A 26,854-nucleotide genomic window follows, 5' to 3' on the forward strand; every position below is an offset into this window, starting at 1 on the left:
GTAATTAAGTTCAGTCTCGGAAAATTTTTTTGAAAAAAAGGCACAGGGATGTACTCCATCCTTGTTTTCCTGAGACAACACCGCACCAACCCCCACAGAAGAAGCATCAACCTCAACCAAAAACAGCTTAGTCACATCAGGCTGCATAAGGATGGGAGCAGAGGTGAACCTCTCCTTGAGATACACAAAAGCTTCAATGGCCTCAGAAGACCACTGAACCGCATTAGCACCTTTCCTGGTGAGATCAGTCAGAGGTTTGACAATAATAGAAATTTTTTTTATGAATTTTCTGTAATAATTGGCGAAACCTAAAAACCTCTGTATCGATTTCAAACCAATAGGCCTAGGCCATTCCTGTACAGCTTGAACTTTTACCGGGTCCATCTCAAAACCTTTGCTGGAGATAATGTAGCCCAAAAAACTAATTCTCTGTACAGCGAACTCACATTTCTCCAGCTTAGCAAAAAGCGAATTGTCCATTAATAACTGTAATACCTCACGCACGCTCCGCCAATGAGACTCCAGATCCGGCGAATAAATCAGAATGTCATCCAAATACACAACCACATTGTTACCGATCAAAGGTCTAAGGATGTCATTAATCAGATTCTGAAAAAATGCTGGAGCATTGGTAAGACCAAAAGGCATAACCAGATTCTCAAAATGACCCACAGGAGTGTTAAAAGCAGTCTTCCATTCATCACCCTCCTTCATGAGCAACAGATTGTATGCCCCCCGGAGATCAATTTTAGAGAACCACTTGGCCCCCATTAACTGGTTAAATAAATCAGGAATCAATATGGCAGTGGGTAAGGATTGCTTACAGTAATTTTATTAATCTCACGAAAGTCCTGACAAGGACGTAAACCGCCATCTTTTTTTTTCACAAAAAAAAAAACAACAGCCACAGGAGACTTGGAAGGCCTAATGTGACCGGCGGCCAAACTTGTCTGTATGTATTCCTCCAAAGCCTTCCTCTCAGGAATAGTAAGATTAAATAAACGACTCTTAGGAAGAGTCGCTCCAGGGACAAATTCAATGGTACAATCATAGTCTCTATGGGGAGGCAAAACCTGCGACTCCTCAGAAAAAACTCTCCAAAAATCCTGAATAGGTACAGGCAATTCCCCTCTATCCACAGCAGCAATACGTCCGTTACAACACTTGTCATAACACTTAGGGCTCCAGGACTTAATTTCACTGGTAGACCAATCCAGTACAGGATTGTGCAATTTTAACCAGGGCAATCCCAATATTACTGGAGAAGGCAAATTATCCAATGCCACCAAATCCAACTTTTCTTGGTGAATACCATTAATAGTGAGGGGAAATTCACAGACCTTGTGAGTAACACTCTTCAAGGGAGAGCCATCGACAGAAACCACAGCAATAGGGGATGACAAAGTTTTAGATTCTAATCTAAGTTTTTCCAAGAATCCCCCATCAATCACATTCAGTGTAGATCCACAATCCACAAATACCTGAAATTCAATTAATTCATCCTGAGCAGCAGTAGTGGCAGATAGGAATACCCCCTTAGAATTTAAACAGGCAATACGAGCATGACTGACCATTTTTTTTTCTTTCTTCTTACGAAGCACACAGCTCTTAATAAAATGACCAGAGCTTCCGCAATAGAAACACAAGCCTTCAGAAAGTCGGCGGTCTTTTTCCTGAGAGCGGGGTGCCATCGCCCCAATTTCCATCGGCTCTCCATTGTCAGCACAGACCCTCTCAGGACTCGGAGCTGACATAGCAGAGGATTTGCTATCATTAACCCTTGCACGCAGTCTCCTGTCCACCCGTATAGCTAATTGCATTGCCTCCTGCAAGTTTCCAGGTGTGGGATAAGCAATCAGTAAATCCTTAACCCTTTCACCTAGCCCTGCCAGAAACAAGCTTTTCAAAGCTGAATCGTTCCACCCTACCTGGGCAGACCACCGACGGAAGTGAGAACAATATTTTTCCACATTACCTGATCCCTGCCTCAAACGTCTTAATTCAGACTCAGCAGATGAGACACGATCAGGATCATCGTACAACAAACCCAAAGCAGAAAAAAAACTATCCACTGAACTAAAGCACGGATCACTAGGTTGGAGAGAGAAGGCCCATCCCTGAGGATCTTTGCGCAAAAGTGACATTATGAACCCTATGCGCTGTGATTCATCACCAGAGGATCCGGGTCTCAAACGAAAATATAATAGACAAGCATTTTTAAAAGAAAAAAAATCTTGTTGTTCGCCAAAAAATAGATCAGGCAGACTTACCTTAGGTTCCACAAAATGCGCTCCAGAACAGCTACTCACGTGTTGTTGGAGCTTGGCCACCTCCAGAGAGAGTCCCTGCAAGCGTTGAGCCAAATCTTGCACCGAGATCATGATGGAAAACTGGAGGTCTTTCCCCAGAGAAAATCCTTTCCTTTTTATTTATTTTTTTTTTTCTTTTAGGGCTGGACTTACTATTATGATCTGCTACAGAGACTAAGGAAAGGCAGGAGATCTGTCCCTACAATAGAACTAAACTAGATCCCTACGATGTAACGGGGAACCTGATCCTGCGATCAGACCCGCTAAAGTCCTCGGCTAGTCTGAACGCAGACCTATAGATGTGGGGGAGGGATCCCTACAAGATCTAGGGACTGGGACAAGTTGGACACCTCCTAGCAGAAATAGTAGCAGTCAAAGACAAACACAACAAAAAGACCTAGCAAAACTAACAGAGAACGGCAATAGAGCAACAAGCTAGCTCAAGAGTAGTAAATACAATGAAGTCCAGCAAAGCCAGGAGGGCGGAGCCGGATTAAATAGGCAAAATGGTCATGTGACCAACCAGCAAACTAAAAAAAACCTAACAGGAGAGTTGTAACATTGTGTATGTTGTACAGTGCTGGACATTGCTTCTTCCCCCGGTCTTGTGTATGTTCTAGAGTTCTGGACATTGCTTCTTGCCCAGGTTTTGTGTATGTTTTACAGTGCTGGACATTTCTTCTTTCTCCTGGTCTTGTGTATGTTTTAGATTGCTGAACATTGCTTCTTCCCCTTGATTTTGTATATGTTCTAGAGTACTGGACTTTGCTTCTTCCCCAGGGTCTTGGGTATCTTCTAGAGTGCTGGAAATTGCTTCATTCCCCGATGTTGTGTATGTTCTGGAGTACTGGACATTGCTTCTTCCTGTTCTAGAGTACTGGACATTGCTTCTTCCCCTGGTTTTGTGTATGTTCTAGAGTACTGAACATTGCTTCTTCCTCCTGGTCTTGGGTATGTTCTAGTACTGGACATTGCTTCTTCCCCTGGTTTTGTGTGTGTTCTAGAGTGCTTGACATTGCTTCTTCCCCCGGGTCTTGTATGTGTTCTAGAGATCTGGACATTGCATCTTCTTTTGGGTCTTGTGCATGTTCTGGACATTACATCATCATTCGGGTTTAATGTGTGTTCACTGTCGGATGCTCCAGAATCCTGTGCGCTTTCATGTTTAGCTGTTGATCGTCTTTTCTGGTCCGTGCCATTATTCAGTGCTGACTTAAGGAGCCCCGGGAGGAATAATCTGCAGTAATAGATGTTCTCTGTACTCCTTGTTGAATGTTTATCTGTCTTTTACTAAACTATTAACCGTTTATTCTAACGAGTCTGGGGTACAGGTGGTGGTCTCGTAAACCCGGCCCTGTGGGGAATGCTGCTGTCTGTATCACTTATTGTCAGGTCACGCTTTTGCCAATACATTGAGTCAAAATATTCCTCTCGACTCTCCTTATCACGAGCTAATGATATAAACTCCATGCTCCGCTCCTAAGGCTGATGGTGCGGCAGTGCCTCGTGTGAGGCCGCTACATCCTATTTATTTATGGGGACATACATCTACCATCTTATATGTCTTTATAAAGGGGTTGCGCCCCCACACTAATCCGCACAGGGCTCCCCTATACAGTCCTGGTGACAATTGCTTCCTCTTGGTGAATTGGCCGCATTGTCATTTGTTACTATGTGAGATCAATTGCTGAAGTTGTATCTTACATTGTAGTTTGGCGCTGCACCCCGAGAGGCTGCTGGTGGCTACTGGGCAAGTTGGGAAGGAGCCGTATATCTGCGTGTGGGACTCCTACTCCGTGCAAACAGTCTCCATACTGAAAGATGTTCACACTCACGGAATCGCGTGCCTGGCGTTTGATCTGGACGGTCAGGTGGGTGCACGTCTGAGATACAGTGTAATCTGCATGTAAAATGTATGGGGCTTACACAAAATAATATGGTTTAGGAGGTTAGTCCTCGCAGTGCAGGATATAAGTTATTATGATTCAGGGGGTGGCTGCTCTCCATTGGTGGGTGCATGGACCTGCTGCTCTCCATTTGTGGGTGCATGGACCTGCTGCTCTCCATTGGTGGGTGCATGGACCTGCTGCTCTCCATTTGTGGGTGCATGGACCTGCTGCTCTCCATTTGTGGGTGCGTGGACCTGCTGCTCTCCATTGGTGGGTGCATGGACCTGCTGCTATCCATTGGTGGGTGCATGGACCTGCTGCTCTCCATTGGTGTGTGCATGGACCTGCTGCTCTCCATTGTTGGGTGCATGGACCTGCTGCTCTCCATTGGTGGGTGCATGGACCTGCTGCTCTCCATTGGTGGGTGCATGGACCTGCTGCTCTCCATTGGTGGGTGCAGGGGCTGGCTGCTCTTTATTGGTGGATGCAGAAGGGACCGGCTGCTCTCCATTGATGGATGCAGGGTCCAGCTGCTCTCTATTGGCGGGTGCAGGGTCCGGCTGCTCTACATTGGTGGGTGCATGGACCTGCTGCTTTCCATTGGTGGGTGCATGGACCTGCTGCTCTCCATTGGTGTGTGCATGGACCTGTTGCTCTCCATTGGTGGGTGCATGGACCTGCTGCTCTCAATTGGTGGGTGCATGGACCTGCTGCTCTCCATTGGTGGGTACATGGGCCGGCTGCTCTCTATTGGTGAATGCAGAGGGGTTAGCTGCTCTCCATTGATGGATGCAGGGTTCAACTGCTCTCTATTGATGCGTGTAAGGTCCGGCTGCTCTCTATTGGTGGGTGTAGGGTCTGGCTGCTCTCTATTGGTGGGTGTAGGGTCTGGCTGCTCTCCATTGGTGGGTGCATGGGCCGGCTGCTCTCTATTGGTGAATGCAGAGGGGTTCGGCTGCTCTCCATTGGTGGATACATGGGCCTGCTGCTCTCCATTGATGGATGCAGGGTCCAGCTGCTCTCTATTGGTGGGTGCAAGGGCAGGCAGCTCTCTATTGGCAGGCAGCGGCTGCTCTCTATTGGTGGGTGCAGGGGCAGGCAGCTCTCTATTGGTGGGTGCATGGGCCGGCGGCTCTCCATTGATGGATGCAGGGTCCGGCTGCTCTCTATTGGTGGATGCATGGTCTGTCTGCTCTCTATTGGTGGATGCATGGTCTGGCTGCTCTCTATTGTTGGGTGCAGGTTGCGGCTGCTCTCTATTGTTGGGTGCAGGGTCCGGCTGCTCTCCATTGGTGGGGTGCAGGGGCAGGATGCTCTCTATTGGTGCATGCAGAGGGGTTTGGCTGCTCTCCATTTGTGGGTGCATAGGCCGGCTGTTTTCCATTGTTGGTTGCTGGGTCCGGCTGCTCTCTATTCGTGGATGCAGAGGGGTTTGGCTGCTTTTCATTGTTGGATGCAGAGTCCGGCTGCTCTCTTATTGGTGGGTGCAGGGGCCCGCTGCTCTCCATTGATGGATGCAGGGGGCTGGCGTCGTGCTTGTCTTGGTGCAGGCGCACTACTCCTCACTGTGTAGGAAATGTAACCATGACCTCTCCTCTCTTCTCATCCTACTCCCTCTCCTCCATGCAGCGTCTGGTGTCCGTGGGCCTCGACTCCAAGAACACGATCTGCGTATGGGACTGGAGGAAAGGGAAGATGCTCTCTATGGCTCCGGGACACACTGACCGGGTATGGGGGTTCATCTATACAGGGGCTTATATAGGAAAGGGGGGGACACCCTACAGACCATAAGCACAGGCCTCATATATCTGGTGGTGATATCTATAGATATTTGTATGATTGCAAGCTAGTGTTCTAAGTTATCAGCTGCAGGTCGCCATTCTCTATTCCTGTGCTCTCCAACCTGTGGTAGATGTGAGGGCCCCTCTTCACGCTGGCACTGTGGCCCCTGCACCTGGAGCCGTGTCCTGTGATGCTGCCGTGTTATATCTCACTCCTGTCTGTTTTTCTTCCAGATTTTCGACATCTCGTGGGATCTGTATCAGCCGAACAAGCTGGTCAGCTGCGGAGTGAAGCACATCAAGGTCTGCAGCTACACTGACATTGGATTTCTGTGGTTCGGTTCTGCTCGTGAATCCTCTGGGTCACCGTCTGTAATATATTTATGGCACACTGGTTATTATAACCTTTCTTGCTCTGACAGTTTTATCTTTTTCTGCTATACAATATGCTGCCTCTCCAGACTGCACAGACTTGTTTCATGCCCCATATATCTCCAGTGTTCCTGACTCGTGTCCCTGCGGTTCTGTAGATGCCCCTGTGCCTCTCATTGTGGGGGTAACTGGCCCCTGTGCTGCCCTCGCAGTCCTGTCTTCTGCTGCTGCCGCTCTCCTCCTCAACAACGTGCCCCCAGATAAGCAGCGTGACGCGCGCTCCGCAGACAGCGCCACTTGAGTAACATTTCTCTGCGCTGTTTACTCTGAATTATTTATCTGATCAGATGAATTATTTATAGAAAGATAAATATTTAACTTCACATCGAGGCTGCGCCGCCGAACCGGGACACAAACCGCTCCCCTATTCATTACCAAATAACGGGACGCAGAAAGCGCGGGGAAAAACGCGCTAACGAGGCACCCGCCACTAGGAGACCCCCATTACTAGATATAGACCCTCATTGTAGCATCACCGGAAATGGAAAGATACTAAAGAATAAGACTGAAATCTGTCCTGTACCAGATGGTTCTAGAGATAGCTACACAGTGACTGCAGCAGCAGAATAGTGAGTGCAGCTCTGGAGTATAATACAGGATGTAACTCAGGATCAGTAATGTAATGTATGTACACAGTGACTGCACCTGCAGAATAGTGTGTGCAGCTCTGGAGTATAATACAGGATGTAACTCAGGATCAGTAATGTAATGTATGTACACAGTGACTGCACCTGCAGAATAGTGTGTGCAGCTCTGGAGTATAATACAGGATGTAACTCAGGATCAGTAATGTAATGTATGTACACAGTGACTGCACCAGCAGAATAGTGAGAGCAGCTCTGGAGTATAATACAGGAGGTTACTCAGGATCAGTAATGTAATGTATGTACACAGTGACTGCACCAGCAGAATAGTGAGTGCAGCTCTGGAGTATAATACAGGATGTAACTCAGGATCAGTAATGTAATGTATGTACAAAGTGACTGCACCAGCAGAATAGTGAGTGCAGCTCTGGAGTATAATACAGGATGTAACTCAGGATCAGTAATGTAATGTATTTACACAGTGACTGCACCAGCAGAACAGTGAGTGCAGCTCTGGAGTATAATACAGGAGGTAACTCAGGATCAGTAATGTAATGTATGTACACAGTGACTACACCAGCTGAATAGTGAGTGCAGCTCTGGAGTATAATACAGGATGTAACTCAGGATCAGTAATGTAATGTATGTACACAGTGACTGCACCAGCAGAATAGTGAGTGCAGCTCTGGAGTATAATACAGGATGTAACTCAGGATCAGTACAGGATCAGCAATGTAATGTATGTACATAGTGACTGCACCAGCAGAATAGTGAGTGCAGCTCTGATCAGCTGTTGCTCACTGTGGTGATTATGGGTGTGGTGGCTGCAGATCCTGCTGTGAGCTCCTGAGCTCTGAGAACCAACAACTCTCCACCTGGGGATCTGCTCTCTCTCTTACCCAGGGAGGGAGTGGGATTCCTGGGATGAGTGATGGAGCCAAGTCCCAGGCTTTTGCTTCCCGAATCAGGCCGGCGGGGGGCAGGAGAAACCAGAAACCGGCCTGCATATCGGAGGACTCGGGGGTGAGACGCTCCACCAGGAGTCGCAGCAATGTGGCTCCTACTCCTCCCGGTCTGCGGAGACTCCTAGAAGCCACAAGGCTTCCAGCATGGAGGAAAAGCCTGACAGCGGCGTGCATGATGACGCTCCTTCCGGAGGAAAGCTGAGTGCTCACGGAGGTGAGGCTGACCTCACTGAGGGGGGTTGGGCGCTGCAGAGACCCCGGGAGTCTGTGTCCACCTATGCCTCCCGGGTCATGATCCACCTCCGTGAGTATGAAGATGCAAGTAAGCTCGTCAGGAGGCTTCGGGAGGAGCTGCGCTGCACAAGCGCCAAAGCTGCAGGGGCCTCCAAACCGAGGAAGGCTAAACTCCAGGCCGAGGTAAAGAGGCTGACCAGTGAGATTCATATGCTGGAAATAAGGAAAGCCACCATCAGGGAGCAGAGTGGTCCAGTCAAGGAAAAACTAATTAATGAAGACCGCTTCAGAGAAATGGCTGATAACAGAGAGCAAAGGCAGATGGGGCTGCAGCCTGAGAGCCAGGTGGATGATGAGAGTGATGATGACCAGCAGAAAGCCCCACCTGGCAGCCTGCAAAGTCACCCGCAGGCCACGTGCAGCGAGCTCCCTGCAGGACAGGCGACAGTGACATCCGGTCGCAGTTCTGCCGGCTCTGGGGAGGACAGTGACAGCAGCAGCTGGGGAGGGGCGCTAATGGCGGAGATTATGCTCCTGGAGTCCCCAGTGTGCCTCCAAAACTTCCATCTTGGTGACGATCTACCAGAAGAGGCACCTGGGGGCCACAAAAAAGCAAAGAAGACCAAGCCAAAGCTGCAGGAAGCGGTAAGCTATGTCTATACCCCCTGAGTCGCGGGCAGGCTCAGCTCGCTGTATAAGCCCCTTTGCCCAGCCTAGCCCGGGTTCTGCTGTGGATCCGGTGCAAAGGCGCGGGGAGATTGCACAGCGCGGTAGTGAGGCGCAGAGCTCCGTCTCTGCTTGTAGTAGCGGGGATGCAGCAGGAGGTGCATCAGCCGAGAGGCTGGACAGTGAGGGCGGCCCGGCGGCGGGCGTTCCATCAGGCCACGATGCTGTGGTGCGCTCCTCAGTGGGAGGGGGGAGCAGCCCGGTGTCGGAGGCAGCTCCGGTAGCCTCGGCGCCTCTGAATGCTGTTGCCGCTGATCACTTAGTTGAGAAGCGGCGGCAGTGTGAGGGGGCTGTCGTGGCTGAGCGTTCCAGTCCTCCCACGAAAGTGCTATTTTGTGTTGGCGTCACTGGTCCGGAAGATCCTGATGCTAAAGATCAGCGGCGCCTAACAGCAGCTAAAGATCAGCGGCACATTATACCTAATGTCAAACAGAAATTACCGTCTGATGATGTGGAGGGCACACATAAGGCCAGGAGTGAGGTCGCCTCCAGTTCTATGGAGGTGACTGAGCCCCTTGTGCCTGATGATGCTGAGGTCAAAATGTCATCCACCATTATTACTGGTCCAGCCGGAATGAATGTGGTGGTGGGTGTATTGGTGTGGTTGCTGGTTTGGTGGAGGGTGAGATGGAGGTGGGTAATGGTGATGCTGTTGGGGCTGATGTAGTCACTGGTCGGGTTGCCCCCCCCCCGGTGGTGGCAACTCCTGTCCAGAGTTATGCCAGTGTCACCTCCGGGGCAAATAGGGCATCCTCCTCCTCTTCGTCTCCGGGCTTTGAGGACGGCATGCTGCAACGGCGCCTTCTGGAGGCTCTAAAGAAGGGGGGAGAGATCACTAATGGTAGAGGGTCGAGATGTTGATCTATCCTTCTGGATAGAGAGGCATGGCCTCGGGGCCTTCCGAGAGCAAAAAGGGGGGGATACAGTGTGGTCCCTCCCAACAGCCGGGCCAGGCAGTGTGCGTAGGAATGTGGTCCATCTTTGGTGGAGGGGCAGTGATGCATGTCCTTCAAGGTCTAAATTTGTGGAGCTCCTGCTGAGGATGGGCTTCAAGGCGATTGACATCTACACCTTGATACATCCCTATTCCACGCCTGAGTTTGATGTCAGCTTTGTTCGGCCGGAGGGGCTTGAGCTCTTCTTGACGAATTATGAGTTGGCAAAAAATGAGCCCGGCTGGCGAGACTTTGCCGTTCAGGCAGTGTCTCGCCAAAGCCAAATCAAGAAAGTGACCGTGATGACTCGTAATGAGTCGCTTTCTTGTTATGACATTATGACGTGGCTTGGTCGGTATGGAGAAGTGGTGGAGATGCCAAAGAAAAACCGCGACGAGTTTGGTATCTGGTCAGGGGCCTGGACGTTTATGGTAAAACGTAAGCGTTCAGGTGGTACGGTTGCCCACATTCCATCATCTGCCTCCCTGGGTAGGGATCGTATCCTGGTCTTCTACCAGGGGCAACCGAAGCTCTGTCACAGGTGCGGCGACCTCACACACTTCAGTGCATACTGCACCGTGCAGAAATGCGCGTTGTGTGGGGGTGTCGGCCATCTTGCTGCCTCTTGTTTGGAGATTAGGTGCCACCTGTGTGGTGAGTTAGGTCACCCATTCAGCCGTTGTCCTCGCTCCTTCGCTATTGCGGTCGAGACCCCGGTGGGAGTAAGCCGTGAGGCCGATTCTGCTGGGGAGGGGACTAGCAGGGGTGGGGGAGCCGAGGGGCCAGGGAAGAAAAGCAATAAAAAGACGCCTGCCCAGCTGAGGCGTCTAGACAAGCGCAGACAGGAGAGGGAGCGGGGCGAGCCCCAGACTACCAGGGCAGCCCCTGTCCTGGATGCCAGTGTTGATGCTGAGGCCCCGAGGGATGATGAGTTGGATGAGGAGGTCAGGAGGATCCACAGGGAGGAAACTGCCTCTGCCTCAGAATCCTCCCATTATGAAAGTATGGATGAGGATAATAAGCGGTGGCTAGAGCACAAGCGTAAGCTCGGCACCAAAAAGAAGAGAAAGAAGGGAGATAAAACATCTTCTCCCGCTCTGACCAAGGTACCTAAGGAAGGTAAAACCGACTCCCCTCTAGTTGGTCTTTCTAACCGGTTCCAAGCCCTTGATAACATCTCTTCCTCTGAGGAGGAGGCTGAGGGTGAGGTTCCGGCTTCAGCGGAGCTTACAGGGGGCGCCGAGTCTCCTTCTCCTGGGGATGCAAGGTCCTTGGGGGGAGGGACTGGCCCAGAGTCCGGAGACGAGGACGAGAAAAGAAGGAAAAATGTGGGAATGGACACCTCTGTGTCATTAAAGAGGGGGAAGGATTTCTCCTCTGAGGCAGAGGGTAAGGGGAGTGGGAAGAAGAAAGCCATCTAACTCAATCACCAATGATGGCGGTACCCACTCCGTTGACGCTGGCGTCCATTAATGTCGCCAGCATTAAGTCAAATATGGCTAGATTTGCGGCCTTTGATTTTCTCAGCCGGGTTGAAGCTGACATTTTCTTTTTGCAAGAGACCAGGCTGCCAAATATGGCAGAGGTGTTTATAGCTAAGAGGGAGTGGAGACTCGGGCCCTCCTATTGGTCTCTTGCGGCCGAGCCGTATAGCGGAGTGGCGGTCCTTTTTACCGCACCGGTAGAATGCCGACGGGTTATTGAGTTAGAAATGGGGAGGTGCCTGATATTAGATGTCCTCATGAAGGGACAAGAGCTTCGGCTCATTAACATCTATGGTCCCCAATCTAAATGGGACCGGAAGTGTCTCTTTATGAGGATCAAGCCCTACCTTTTTACGAGTCGGCAAGTCGTCTTTGGAGGGGACTTCAACACTGTCATGAGGCCCCGGGATAGAGGAGGTTCCAGAGACAAGCTGACTTATGATAGCGTCGCCCTTAATAGTATAGCTAGTGAGGCTCGCCTGGTGGATGTCCACATCCGGCACACCGCAGGCCACGAGGGGTTCACCTATCATAGAGGTAACTGTAGGTCCAGGATAGACAGGTTTTATTTAAAGGAGGAAGACGTCTCTTCAGCAGTATCTGTTGTTGAGGTGGAGTTCTCCGATCACTGTTTGATTTTGTTTTCCCTGAATGTTACAGAGACCCCCCGGATGGGAAGAGGCTTTTGGAGGCTCAATTTGTCTCTCTTGGAAGAAGCGGAGATAAGACAGTCCTTTGAGGATTTTCTTCAGAGCCAGGTACCCTTACTGGATCTTTGTAGTAGTAAGTCAGAGTGGTGGGAGATGTTTAAGAAAAGGGTGGCGAGATTCTTCCGCCAGCTCTCGAGCCTCAGGAGCTTGGACAGGTACTGCCTGTATCAGGGCCTGAGGAGGAAACTCGAGCATCTTGTCTCAACTGGAGGTAGCCGCGAGGAGATCTCCAGAGTGAAATCTTTGCTAATGAGGTGTCAGTATGATAGACACGCATCTTGGGTTTTTGAGAGGGATTACGGGAAGTACCGCTCTCCCGACCCTTACAGAAACTGCAAGATGTCAGTGAATAGTAAAGTTGTTACAGGACTGGTTGACACTGCGGGGTCCCTGAAAAGATCCAGATCAGGGATCCTGGAGGTCGTCAGATCCTTCTACTCGCACCTCTTGGGGAAGAGGGATCTGGACTGGGATGAGATGTCGGCTTTTCTGGCAGAAGCCGTCCCCGAACCAGGGGTAGACCCCTCTCTTGGCGTTTTGACAGAGATGATCAGGGAAGAGGAAGTTAAGTTGGCGATTGAAGGGCTTGCCCTGAAGAAATCTCCCGGTCCGGATGGCTTAACATCTGAATTCTATAAGACCTTTAAGGACGCCTTGGTTCACCTCTTGACTGAGGTATTCAATGAGTGTCTTTCCTCGGGCACTCTGCCAAAGTCAATGAGGAGGTCTGCCCTGATCATCTTGTCAAAGGGTAAGGACCCATCTTGCATTGAGAATTGGCGTCCCATAGCGCTTCTCAATGCAGACAGGAAGATTTTGGCAAAGGTGCTGTTTAATCGGCTGGTGAAATTTGCACCCCAGCTCCTTTCGGGGGCCCAGCATTGCTCTATTCCGGGCCGCAGTACAATTAGTGCTGTACTCTGTGTCCGAGAGGCGGTGGAGCAGGGTAGGGCTGGCAACTGGAAGGGGTACATGCTGTCATTGGACCAGGCAAAAGCGTTTGATCAGGTTAATCATGAGTACCTCTGGTCTGTCCTTCTGAGGTATGGCCTGCCGGGGGGGTTTGTTGATTGGCTTAAGACCTTGTACTCTGGGGCAGAGAGTTTCCCGCTTGTGAACGGTTGGATTGGCAGCTCTTTTGAGGTTGGGTGTGGTGTTCGCCAGGGTTATCCCTTGAGCCCGCTACTGTACGTGTTTGCGATTGACCCACTTCTTAGGAGGGTGGAGCGTGGACCGTTGGCTGGGATCGGGATGGACCAGGCCGCACCGGAAGCCACTCTGAGAGTGGTGGCGTATGCCGATGACGTCACCGTTTTTGTTTCCTCTGATGGGGAGGCAGAATGGCTGATGTCAGAGGTAAATCGCTACTCGGAGGCATCCGGGTCTAAGATCAACCGGGATAAGTGTGAGAGTCTCTGGCTGGGAGGAGGAGATCCTGGTTTTGATCTCCCGGACACCCTTCCAGAACCCAAAGTCTCTGCAAAAGTTCTTGGCATCGAATTTGGCCAGGGGGATTACCCCAAACAAAATTGGGACAGAAGGCTAGAGATCGCCACTCAGAAGGTGAACCAATGGAAGGGTTGGTCCTTGACCCTAAGGGAAAGGGTAAACCTGATCAAAACTTACCTGCTCCCTTTGCTGATCTATCTGGGCAGTGTGTGCATCTTGCCAGAGCCTCTCTGGACTCGGGTCTACAGTTTGTTCTTCCAACTGGTATGGGGGAATAGACTGAACCTGGTCAAGAGGGAGGTTACTTACCGTACGAGCAGACTAGGAGGGTTGGGTATGGTCAACCCTGTGGTATTCCTTGTGAATACCTTCATTAAGATCAATATTGCAAACCTCTGGAAAGAGAGGGCTCCTCCGTGGGTATTCTCCTGTAGGGGATGGTTTCAGCCTTTCTTCCAGGAATGGGAGACAGGAGGGCAAGTGAAGGATCTCCGCACACCGCATGGACATCTCCCGGCTTACGCTACCGTGGTTCTGAAGGTAATTCGCCGGTGGGGTCTGGGAATGTGGGAGGTCAGGACTCTGCCAAGCAAGCTCCTTGACAAAAGGGTTCTGTTGACCCATTTTCAGAGGCCTCTGGCGCTCAGGGATTGCCCAAGTCGGGATCTTGGGGTGGGGTCTGCATCTTTTGAATTCTATCAGGATCCCCTCGAAGTTTTGGGACTTGGCTTGGTGCTGCTTCCATGGGAAACTGTGTGTGAGGGACAATCTGAAGTGTAGGAGCTCTGAGGACAGGAACTGTCCTCGGGAGCATTGTGGTACCATGCTGGAAAGCATGGACCACTTCCTGCTTCGTTGTCCCTTTAACACAGAGGTGTACAACAGGGTGGGCGCCTCCATTGGCTGGCCCCGGCTGGCCGGTCTCTCTTATGCGGAATGGGCCTATGGAGCATTCGGGGACCTGGGTGGTCGGGACCGCTGCACCTTATTTCTAGTTAGCGCAGTGGTTAGGTATCACACATGGAACGCACGGTGCTTAGTATCGACGCAACGGAAAATCCTCCCAGTGGACGATGTGTTTAGGACCATACTCGGTGACCTGGTGAAGGTGCGTTCTCTGGAGTATGAGAGACTGGGTACACGGAGGGCCGCTCTCCTCTGGAGGGGCTTTTCTTTTAGTGTGCCCTAGTCTGGTCATCTCCTCTCCTGGTGGTGGGCTGCTGCTGACACCATAGATTTTTGTTTTTGATCAATAGACAGTGATGTAGGGCTGCAGGCGCCGAACTTGGGCTTTGTCAGTTGTGGTTATTGTATTGTGTGTCATTGTATTGTTTGTTTCTGTATATATTGTATATATGGGTTTGGATGTAGGTGTTAGGTTGGGTGGTGGGTAAAGGGGGGAGGTGGGTTCATCTTGTGGGACTTTGGGACACTGATTATTTGGGTGAAAAACTGGCACTGCCTGATCTGGCCTATGGACGTTGGATATAGGCATGAGACGCAGGACCAGCTCTCAGGTCATTGCCGGGGTTGGAACTTGTGGGCTTCAGTGTGGGTTTTTTTGTTTAGTCTTGTATATATTTGTATAGTTAGTATTTATTTTATATTAATTTAAAAAAAAAATCTAAAAAAACCTAAAAAAAAAAAAAATATATATATATATATATATATATATATATATATATATATATATATATATATATATATATATATATATATATATATATATGTATATGTATATATTAGTTTGTATATATTTTTCATGGCTATTGTTTATTTTACTTATTGTTTTGTTATTAGTTTGTTTGGTAACCGGACCAGATGTCATAGTGTAAGTAGTTGTTTATTCTGTATATATGTATAATGTGTGTGTGAGGGGAGAGGGAGCGGCTGGACCAGTTTCATTACATTGTTTATTTTGTGGATATTAATTTTGTTATGTTTCTGTTATTATTATTATTGTTATGTTTTTCATTTTTATAATAAAAGATCTACAGGATGGAACTCAGGATGAATAATGTAATGTATGTACACAGTGACTGCACCAGCAGAATAGTGAGTGCAGCTCTGGAGTATAATATAGGATGTAACTCAGGATCAGTAATGTAATGTATGTACCCAGTGACTGCACCAGCAGAATAGTGAGTGCAGCTCTGGAGTATAATACAGGATGTAACTCAGGATCAGTAATGTAATGTATGTACACAGTGACTGCACCAGCAGAATAGTGAGTGCAGCTCTGGAGTATAATACAGGATGTAACTCAGGATCAGTAATGTAATGTATGTACACAGTGACTGCACCAGCAGAATAGTGAGCGCAGCTCTGGAGTATAATACAGGATATAACTCAGGATCAGTAATGTAATGTATGTACACAGTGACTGCACCAGCAGAATAGTGAGTGCAGCTCTGGAGTATAATACAGGATGTAACTCAGGATCAGTAATGTAATGTATGTACACAGTGACTGCACCAGCAGAATAGTGAGTGCAGCTCTGGAGTATAATACAGGATGTAACTCAGGATCAGTAATGTAATGTATGTACACAGTGACTGCACCAGCAGAATAGTGAGTGCAGCTCTGGGGTATAATACAGGATGTAACTTAGGATCAGTAATGTAATGTATGTACACAGTGACTGCACCAGCAGCATACTGGGTGCAGCTCTGATCAGCTGCTAGTCAGTGTGGTGATTGCGGGTGTGGTGTCTGCAGATCCTGCTGTGTGCTCTTGATCTCTGAGAAACCAACACCTCTCCACCTCGGGACCTGCTCTCTCTCTTACCCAGGGAGGGAGCTGGTTTCTGGGATGAGTGAAGGAGCCAAGCCCCAGGCTTCTGCTTCCCGGACCAGGCCGGCGGGGGGCAGAAGAAACCAGCAACCGGCCTGCACATCAGAGGACTCGGGGGTGAGACGCTCCACCAGGAGTCGCAGCAATGTGGCTCCTACTCCCCTCGGGATTGTGGAGACCCCTAGAAGCCGCAAGGCTTCCAGCATGGAGGAAAAGCCTGACAGCGGCGTGCATGATGGCGCTCCTTCCGGAGGAAAGCTGAGTGCTCACGGAGGTGAGGCCGACCTCCCTGAGGGGGGTTGGGCGCTGCAGGGACCCCGGGAGTCTGTGTCCAGCTATGCCTCCCGGGTCATGATCCACCTCCGTGAGTATGAAGATGCCAGAAAGCTGGTCAGGAGACTTCGGGAGGAGCTGCGCTGCACAAGCGAAAAAGCTGCAGGGGCCTCCAAATCAAGGAAGGCCAAGCTCCAAGCTGAGGTGAAGCGACTGACCAGTGAGATTCATCTCCTGGAACTTAGGAAAGCCACCATCAGGGAGCAGAGTGGTCCATTCAAGGAAAAGCTAATAAATGAAGACCGCTACAGAGAAATGGCTGATACCAGAGAGCAAAGGCAGATGGGGCTGCAGCCTGAGAGCCAGGTGGATGATGAGAGTGATGATGACCAGCAGGAAGCCCCACCTGGCAGCCTGCAAAGTCACCCGCACGCCAAGTGCAGCGAGCTCCCTGCAGGACAGGCGACAGTGACATCCGGTCGCAGTTCTGCCGGCTCTGGGGAGGACAGTGACAGCAGCGGCCAGGGAGGGGCGCTAATGGCCGAGATAAATCTCCTGGAGTCCCCAGTGTGCCTCCAAATCTTCCATCTTGGTGACGATCTACCAGAAGAGGCACCTGGGGGCCACAAAAAGGCAAAGAAGACCAAGCCAAAGCTGCAGGAAGCAGTAAGCTATGTCTATGCCCCCCCTCCCTGTACCCCCTGAGTCGGCGGCAGGCTCAGCTCGCTGTATAAGCCCCGTTGCCCAGCCCAGCCCGGGTTCTGCTGTGGATCCGGTGCAAAGGCGCGGGGAGATTGCACAGCGCGGTAGTGAGGCGCAGAGCTCCGTCTCTGCTTGTAGTAGCGGGGACGTAGCAGGAGGTGCATCAGCCGAGAGGCTGGACAGTGAGTGCGGCCCGGCGGCGGGCGTTCCATCAGGCCACGATGCTGTGGTGCGCTCCTCAGTGGGAGAGGGGAGCAGCCCGGTGTCGGGGGCAGCTCCGGTAGCCTCGGCGCCTCTGAATGCTGTTGCCGCTGATTACTTAGTTGAGAAGCGGCGGCAGTGTGAGGGGGCTGTCGTGGCTGAGCGTTCCAGTCCTCCCACGAAAGTGCTATTTTGTGTTGGCGTCACTGGTCCGGAAGATCCTGATGCTAAAGATCAGCGGCGCCTAACAGCAGCTAAAGATCAGCGGCACATTATACCAAATGCCAAACAGAAATTAACGCCTGATGATGTGGAGGGCACACATAAGAACGGGGGTGAGGTCGCCTCCAGTTCTATGGAGGTGACTGAGCCCCTTGTGCCTGATGATGCTGAGGTCAAAATGTCATCCACCATTGTTACTGGTCCAGCCGTAATGAATGTGGTGGTGGGTGTATTGGTGTGGTTGCTGGTTTGGTGGAGGGTGAGATGGAGGTGGGTAATGGTGATGCTGTTGGGGCTGATGTAGTCACTGGTCGGGTTGCCCCCCCCCCGGTGGTGGCAACTCCTGTCCAGAGTTATGCCAGTGTCACCTCCGGGGCAAATAGGGCATCCTCCTCCTCTTCGTCTCCGAGCTTTGAGGACGGCATGCTGCAACGGCGCCTTCTGGAGGCTCTAAAGAAGGGGGGAGAGATTACTAATGGTAGAGGGTCGAGATGTTGATCTATCCTTCTGGATAGAGAGGCATGGCCTCGGGGCCTTCCGAGAGCAAAAAGGGGGGGATACAGTGTGGTCCCTCCCAACAGCCGGGCCAGGCAGTGTGCGTAGGAATGTGGTCCATCTTTGGTGGAGGGGCAGTGATGCATGTCCTTCAAGGTCTAAATTTGTGGAGCTCCTGCTGAAGATGGGCTTCAAGGTGATTGACATCTACGCCTTGATACATCCCTATTCCACGCCTGAGTTTGATGTCAGCTTTGTTCGGCCGGAGGGGCTTGAGCTCTTCTTGACGAATTATGAGTTGGCAAAAAATGAGCCCGGCTGGCGAGACTTTGCCGTTCAGGCATTGTCTCGCCAAAACCAAATCAAGAAAGTGATCGTGATGACTCATAACGAGTCGCTTTTTTGCTATGACATCATGACGTGGCTTGGTCGGTATGGAGAGGTGGTGGAGATGCCAAAGAAAAACCGCGACGAGTTTGGTATCTGGTCAGGGGCCTAGACGTTTATGGTAAAACTTAAGCGTTCAGGTGGTACGGTTGCCCACATTCCATCATCGGCCTTCCTGGGTAGGGATCGTATCCTGGTCTTCTACCAGGGGCAACCGAAGCTCTGTCACAGGTGCGGCGACCTCACACACTTCAGTGCATACTGCACTGTGCAGAAATGCGCGTTGTGTGGGGGTGTCGGCCATCTTACTGCCTCTTTTGTGGAGATTAGGTGCCACCTGTGTGGTGAGTTAGGTCACCCATTCAGCCGTTGTCCTCGCTCCTTCGCTAATGCAGTCGAGACCCTGGTGGGAGAAAGCCGTGAGGCCGATTCTGCTGGGGAGGGGACTAGCAGGGGTGGGGGAGTTGAGGGGCCAGGAAAGAAAAGCAATAAAAAGACGCCTGCCCAGCTGAGGCGTCTAGACAAGCGCAGACAGGAGAGGGAGCGGGGCGAGCCCCAGACTACCGGGGCGGCCCCTGTCCTGGATGCCAGTGTTGCTGCTGAGGCCCCGAGGGATGATGAGTTGGATGAGGAGGTCAGGAGGATCTACAGGGAGGAAACCGCCTCTGCCTCGAAATCCTCCCTTTATGAAAGTATTATTATTATTATTTATTATTATAGCGCCATTTATTCCATGGCGCTTTACATGTGAAAAAGGGGGTATAATACAAGAACAATTTCAATAATCTTGAACACAATGTGACAGCGACTGGTACAGGCGGAGCGAGGACCCTGCCCGCGAGGGCTCACAATCTACGAGGGATGGGTGAGGATACAGTAGGTGAGGGTAGAGCTGGTCGTGCAGCTGTATGGTGGAGCGGTGGTTACTGCAGGTTGTAGGCTTGTCGGAAGAGGTGGGTCTTCAGGTTCCTTTTGAAGGTTTCCACGGTAGGCGAGAGTCTGATACGTTGGGGTAGAGAGTTCCAGAGTAGGGCGGAAGCACGGGAGAAATCTTGTATACGGTTGTGGGAGGAGGAGATAAGAGGGGAGTAGAGCAGGAGATCTTGTGAGGATCGGAGGTTGCGTGCAGGTATGTAACGGGAGACTAGGTCGGAGATATATGGAGGAGACAGGTTGTGAATGGCTTTGTATGTCATGGTTAGGGTTTTGAACTGGAGTCTCTGAGCAATGGGGAGCCAGTGAAGAGATTGACAGAGAGGAGAGGCCGGGGAATAGCGGGGGGACAGGTTGATTAGTCGAGCAGCAGAGTTTATGATAGATTGGAGCGGTGCGAGAGTGTTAGAGGGGAGGCCACAGAGCAGGAGGTTGCAGTAGTCAAGGCGGGAGATGATGAGGGCGTGCACTAGTGTTTTTGCAGATTCATGGTTTAGGAATGTGCGGATCCGGGAGATATTTTTAAGTTGGAGTCGTCAGGAAGTGGAAAGGGCTTGGATATGTGGTTTGAAGGAGAGTTCCAAGTCCAGGGTTACCCCGAGGCAGCGAGCTTGAGGGACTGGGGAGAGTGGGCAGCCATTGACTATGATGGATAGGTCAGTTGGGAGGGTTGAATGAGATGGCGGAAAGATGATGAATTCTGTTTTGTCCATGTTAAGTTTTAGAAATCTAGCAGAGAAGAAGGATGAAATAGCAGACAGACATTGTGGGATTTTGGTTAATACGGAGGTGATATCGGGTCCAGAGAGGTAGATCTGTGTGTCATCAGCATAGAGGTGATAATGAAAGCCATGAGACTCTATGAGCTGTCCCAGGCCTAAGGTGTAGATGGAGAAGAGCAGGGGTCCTAGAACTGAACCTTGGGGGACACCGACAGATAGGGGGCGAGATGAAGAGGTGGTGTGTGAGTGGGAGACACTGAATGTCCGGTCTGTTAGGTATGAGGAGATCCAAGATAGGGCCAAGTCTGTGATGCCGAGAGATGAGAGAGTCTGTAGTAAGAAGGAATGGTCCACTGTGTCAAAGGCAGATGACAGGTCTAGGAGGAGGAGGACAGAGTAGTGTCGTTTAGATTTGGCGGTTAGTAGGTAGTTTGTGACTTTAGTCAGTGCAGTTTCAGTAGAATGGTGCGTTCGGAAACCAGATTGTAGGCGGTCAAAGAGGGAGCAGGAGGAGAGGTGGGAGGACAGTTCAGAATGGACATGTTGTTCCAGTAGTTTTGAGGCATAGGGGAGAAGTGATATGGGGCGATAGCTAGACACAGAGGATGGGTCAAGGGAGGGCTTTTTGAGGATGGGTGTGATTGAGGCATGTTTGAAACATGAGGGGAAGACACCAGTTGTTAGTGACAGGTTGAAGAGGTGGGCTAGGGCTGGGATGAAGATAGTGGTAAGGTTTGGGATGAGGTGGGACGGGATAGGGTCAAGTTTACAGGTGGTGAGGTGTGATTTGGAGAGTAAGGAGGAAAGTTGATCTTCAGAAATGGTGGAGAATATAGTTTTGGAGGAGGAGGGTTGAGTAGGTGTGGGGAGGGGCTGTGGGGGCTTTAGGCAAAAGCTTTGTCTGATGGTGTCAATCTTCTGCTTGAAGAATGAGGCAAAGTCTTCAGCTGAAATAAGAGGAGAGGGAGGAGGCACTGGGGGACGGAGGAGAGATTTGAAGGTGTTGAATAGTTGTTTGGGGTTGTGGGACAGGGAGGATATGAGAGATGTGAAGTATGTTTGTTTTGCTGCAGTGAGTGTGGACTTGAAGGTAGTGAGGGACTGTTTGAATGCGATGAAGTGCTCATGGGAGTGGGACCTTTTCCATCTACGTTCAGCAGCCCTGGAGGCCCGTCGCAGTTCTTTAGTTAGGCTGGTGTGCCAGGGTTGTCTGTTGATTGTGCGAGTCTTGGTATGCATGAGGGGGGCGACTGAATCGAGAGCTGCAGCTGTTGTGGTGTTGTATAAAGTGGCAGCAGCATCTGCATCATGTAAGGAACTAATGTCTGTAAGAGGGAGGAGGGATTCAGAGAGAGAGTGTAGGTCAAGGTGTTTGAGATTTCTACGAGGGTATTCAAGTTTGTGGAGTGGGGATTGTTGCCCCGGGGAGGAGAGAGAAGAGAATGTGAGTAGGTTGTGGTCAGAGAGAGGGAGAGGTGAGTTAGAGAGGTTAGATAGGGAACAGAGGCGGGTGAAGATGAGGTCCAGCGTGTGGCCGTCTTTGTGGGTGGGTGTGGAAGACCACTGGGTAAGACCAAAGGAGGAAGTGAGGGATAGAAGCTTAGAGGCAGCTGAGAGGGAAGTATCAATGGGGATGTTAAAGTCGCCCATGAGGATAGTGGGGATGTCAACAGAGAGGAAATGAAGTAGCCAGGTGGTGAAGTGGTCAAAGAAAGTGGTGGCTTATCCTGGGGGGCGGTAGATGACAGCCAGTTGGAGGTTGGAGGGGGAGTAGATGCGCACACAGTGCACTTCAAAAGACGGGAGAGTAATTGCGGGCGGCAGTGGGATCTGGGTGAAGGAGCAGTTTTCTGAGAGGAGGAAACCTATTCCTCCACCGTGCTTGCCGTTGGGGCGGGGGGTATGGGAGAGGTGGAATCCGCCATACGAAAGTGCAGCAGGAGAGGTTGTGTCGGAGGGGGTGAGCCAGGTTTCAGTGATTCCGAGGAAGGAAAGCTTGTTAGTGATGAAGAGATCGTGAATGTAGGAAAGTTTATTGCAGACAGAGCGAGCGTTCCATAAAGCTCCTGTTAGTGGAACTGGGGAAGCGGGGGCTGGGCGGATGGGTGTAAGGTTAGAAGGGTTACGAGAGTTTGGAATAGATCGGGGGTAGGAGGTGGAAGTGAATGTAGGGATGTGGTGAGGAGGGCCAGGATTTGGAGAGATGTCGCCGGCAGTAAGGAGGAGCAGAGAAAGCGTTATTAGGTGGGAGCAGGAGAGGGCATGAGGTGGCTGTCTGTGTTTGGAGACAAAGGATTGTATGTTGTGGAATAGCTCTGAGGAAGAGGTGAGATGGGTGGGGAGAATGGAGGGAGAGATGAAGAGTTCCTTTCCAGGTGTAGGGATTAGGGGTGGTTGAAAGAAGTGAAGGATTAAGGGGGTGAGAGTGAAAACAAAAACAAACATTGTTTACTGTGACTTAGTATCCAGGTAGCTTCAGTTCACTTCAGTTTCAATTCAGGATTAATTCAAATTTCAGACACTTCAGCTCATGGACACTTAAGCTGAGGGACACAGACTTCAGTCTGACACAGACTCCTAGTTCTCAATATATGGCCTACAGAATGCATTCAGCTGTGAACCAGAGGGGAGTGGTCTGTGCTCATCTTGATCAGCTGATTAAGGCTGAACCAGATGTAGGATACTCAAAGGTTCAGTAAACAAGGTCATAAATGAAAGTGGGGGGTGGGTAGTGTAACTTGGGTCACGTACCATTAGTATATAGTAGGAGCAGAGAGATATAGGGAAGGCTGCATGGAAATCAGGATGGAAAAGTTGGGTCACGTACCATTAGTATATAGTAGGAGCAGAGAGATATAGGGAAGGCTGCATGGAAATCAGGATGGAAAAGTTGGGTCACGTACCATTAGTATATAGTAGGAGCAGAGAGATGAGGATATGGATGGATGAGTATGGATGAGGATAATAAGCGGTGGCTAGAGGACAAGCGTAAGCTTGGCACCAACAAGAAGAGAAAGAAGGGAGATAAAACATCTTCTCCCGCTCTGACCAAGGTGCCTAAGGAAGGTAAAACTGACTCCCTTCTGGTTGGTCTTTCTAACCGGTTCCAAGACCTTGATAACATCTCTTCCTCTGAGGAGGAGGCTGAGGGTGAGGTTCCGGCTTCGGCGGAGCTTACAGGGGGCGCCGAGTCTCCTTCTTCTGGGGATGCAAGGTCCTTGTGGGGAGGGACTGACCCAGAGTCCGGAGACGAGGACGAAAAAGAAGGAAAAATGTGGGAATGGACACCTCTGTGTCATTAAAGAGGGGGAAGGATTCCTTGTCTGAAGCAGAGGATAAGAGGAGTGAGAAGAAGAAAGCCATCTAACTCAATCACCAATGTTGGCGGTACCCACTCCGTTGACGCTGGCGTCCATTAATGTCGCCAGCATTAAGTCAAATATGGCTAGATTTGCGGTCTTTGATTTTCTCATCCGGGTTGAAGCTGAAATTTTCTTTTTGCAAGAGACCAGGCTGCCAAACATGGCATAGGTGTTTATCGCTAAGAGGGAGTGGAGACTCGGGCCCTCCTATTGGTCTCTTGCGGCCGAGCCGTATAGCGGAGTGGCGGTCCTTTTTACCGCACCGGTTAAATGCCGACGGGTTATTGAGTTAGAAATGGGGAGGTGCCTGATATTAGATGTCCTCATGAAGGGACAAGAGCTCCGGCTCATTAATATCTATGGTCCCCAATCTAAGTGGGACCGGAAATGTCTCTTTATGAGGATCAAGCCCTACCTTTTTACGAGTCGGCAGGTCGTCTTTGGAGGGGACTTTAACACTGTCACAAGGCCCCGGGATAGAGGAGGTTCCAGAGACAAGCTGACTTATGATAGCGTCGCCCTTAATAGTATAGCTAGTGAGGCTCGCCTGGTGGATGTCCACATCCGGCACACCCCAGGCCACGAGGGGTTCACCTATCATAGAGGTAACTGTAGGTCCAGGATAGACAGGTTTTATTTAAAGGAGGAAGCCGTCTCTTCAGCAGTATCTGTTGTTGAGGTGGAGTTCTCCGATCACTGTATGATTTTGTTTTCCCTGAATGTTACAGAGACCCCCCCGGATGGGAAGAGGCTTTTGGAGGCTCAATTCGTCTCTCTTGGAAGAAGCGGAGATAAGACAGTCCTTTGAGGATTTTCTTCAGAGCCAGGTACCCTTACTGGATCTTTGTAGTAGTAAGTCAGAGTGGTGGGAGATGTTTAAGAAAAGGGTGGCGAGATTCTTCCGCCAGCTCTCGAGCCTCAGGAGCCTGGACAGGTACCGCCTGTATCAGGGCCTGAGGAGGAAACTCGAGCATCTTGTCTCAACTGGAGGTAGCCGCGAGGAGATCTCCAGAGTGAAATCTTTGCTAATGAGGTGTCAGTATGATAGACACGCATCTTTGGTTTTTGAGAGGGATTACGGGAAGTACCGCTCGCCCGACCCTTATAGAAACTGCAAGATGTCAGTGAATAGTAAAGTTGTTACAGGACTGGTTGACACTGCGGGGTCCCTGAAAAGATCCAGATCAGGGATCCTGGAGGTCGTCAGATCCTTCTACTCGCACCTCTTGGGGAAGAGGGATCTGGATTGGGATGAGATGTCGGCTTTTCTGGCTGAAGCCATCCCCGAACCAGGGGTAGACCCCTCTCCTGGCGTTTTGACAGAGATGATCAGGGAAGAGGAAGTTAAGTTGGCGATTGAAGGGCTTGCCCTGAAGAAATCTCCCGGTCCGGATGGCTTAACATCTGAATTCTATAAGACCTTTAAGGACGCCTTGGTTCCCCTCTTGACTGAGGTATTCAATGAGTGTCTTTCCTCGGGCACTCTGCCAAAGTCAATGAGGAGGTCTGCCCTGATCATCTTGTCAAAGGGTAAGGACCCATCTTGCATTGAGAATTGGCGTCCCATAGCGCTTCTCAATGCAGACAGGAAGGTTTTGGCAAAGGTGCTGTTTAATCGGCTGGTGAAATTTGCACCCCAGCTCCTTTCGGGGGCCCAGCATTGCTCTGTTCCGGGCCGCAGTACAATTAGTGCTGTACTCTGTGTCCAAGAGGCGGTGGAGCAGGGTAGGGCTGGCCACTGGAAGGGGTCCATGCTGTCATTGGACCAGGCAAAAGCGTTTGATCGGGTTAACCATGAGTACCCCTGGTCTGTCCTTCTGAGGTATGGCCTGCCGGGGGGGTTTGTTGATTGGCTTAAGACCTTGTACGCTGGGGCAGAGAGTTTCCCGCTTGTGAACGGTTGGATTGGCAGCTCTTTTGAGGTTGGGTGTGGTGTTCGCCAGGGTTGTCCCTTGAGCCCACTGCTGTACGTGTTTGCGATTGACCCGCTTCTTAGGAGGGTGGAGCGTGGACCGTTGGCTGAGATCGGGATGGACCAGGCCGCACCGGAAGCCACTCTGAGAGTGGTGGCGTATGCCGATGACGTCACCGTTTTTGTTTCCTCTGATGGGGAGGCAGAATGGCTGATGTCAGAGGTAAATCGCTACTCGGAGGCATCCGGGTCTAAGATCAACCGGGATAAGTGTGAGAGTCTCTGGCTGGGAGGAGGAGATCCTGGTTTTGATCTCCCGGACACCCTTCCAGAACCGAAAGTCTCTGCAAAAGTTCTTGGCGTCGAATTTGGCCATGGAGATTACCCCAAACAAAATTGGGACAGCAGGCTAGAGATCGCCACTCAGAAGGTGAACCAATGGAAGGGTTGGTCCTTGACCCTAAGGGAAAGGGTAAACCTGATCAAAACTTACCTGCTCCCTTTGCTGATCTATCTGGGCAGTGTGTGCATCTTGCCAGAGCCTCTCTGGACTCGGGTCTACAGTTTGTTCTTCCAACTGGTATGGGGGAATAGACTGAACCTGGTCAAGAGGGAGGTTACTTACCGTACGAGGAGACTAGGAGGGTTGGGTATGGTCAACCCTGTGGTATTCCTTGTGAATACCTTCATTAAGATCAATATTGCAAACCTCTGGAAAGAGAGGGCTCCTCCGTGGGTATTCTCCTGTAGGGGATGGTTTCAGCCTTTCTTCCAGGAATGGGAGACAGGAGGGCAAGTGAAGGATCTACGCACACCGCATGGACATCTCCCGGCTTACGCTACAGTGGTTCTGAAGGTAATTCGCCGGTGGGGTCTGGGAATGTGGGAGGTCAGGACTCTGCCAAGGAAGCTCCTTGACAAAAGGGTTCTGTTGACCCATTTTCAGAGGCCTCTGGCGCTCAGGGATTGCCCAAGTCGGGATCTTGGGGTGGGTCTGCATCTTTTGAATTCTATCAGGATCCCCTCGAAGTTTTGGGACTTGGCTTGGTGCTGCTTCCATGGGAAACTGTGTGTGAGGGACAATCTGAAGTGTAGGAGCTCTGAGGACAGGAACTGTCCTCGGGAGCTTTGTGGTACCATGCTGGAAAGCATGGACCACTTCCTGCTTCGTTGTCCCTTTAGCACAGAGGTGTACAACAGGGTGGGCGCCTCCATTGGCTGGCCCCGGCTGGCCGGTCTCTCTTATGCGGAATGGGCCTATGGAGCATTCGGGGACCTGGGTGGTCGGGACCGCTGCACCTTATTTCTAGTTAGCGCAGTGGTTAGGTATCACACGTGGAACGCACAGTGCTTA

At 50.7% G+C, this 26,854-nt stretch overlaps 1 protein-coding gene across 3 annotated transcripts in view; it reads left to right on the forward strand.

The window, feature by feature from the left end:
- EML5 (EMAP like 5) overlaps positions 1-26,854 on the forward strand; it is a 197,391-nt gene that overhangs the window by 88,366 nt on the left and 82,171 nt on the right. For all 3 annotated transcript variants that reach the window (XM_073638227.1, XM_073638226.1, XM_073638225.1), the window contains exons 2-4: positions 4,021-4,180; positions 5,828-5,926; positions 6,214-6,282. In XM_073638227.1, the coding sequence (XP_073494328.1) occupies positions 4,021-4,180; positions 5,828-5,926; positions 6,214-6,282 (328 nt within the window). The remainder of the gene's footprint in view (positions 1-4,020; positions 4,181-5,827; positions 5,927-6,213; positions 6,283-26,854) is intronic.

Source organism: Phyllobates terribilis, unplaced genomic scaffold, assembly GCF_046119375.1.
Source record: "Phyllobates terribilis strain yellow unplaced genomic scaffold, ASM4611937v1 Scaffold_7__3_contigs__length_470593459, whole genome shotgun sequence".
Lineage (NCBI taxonomy): Eukaryota > Metazoa > Chordata > Amphibia > Anura > Dendrobatidae > Phyllobates > Phyllobates terribilis.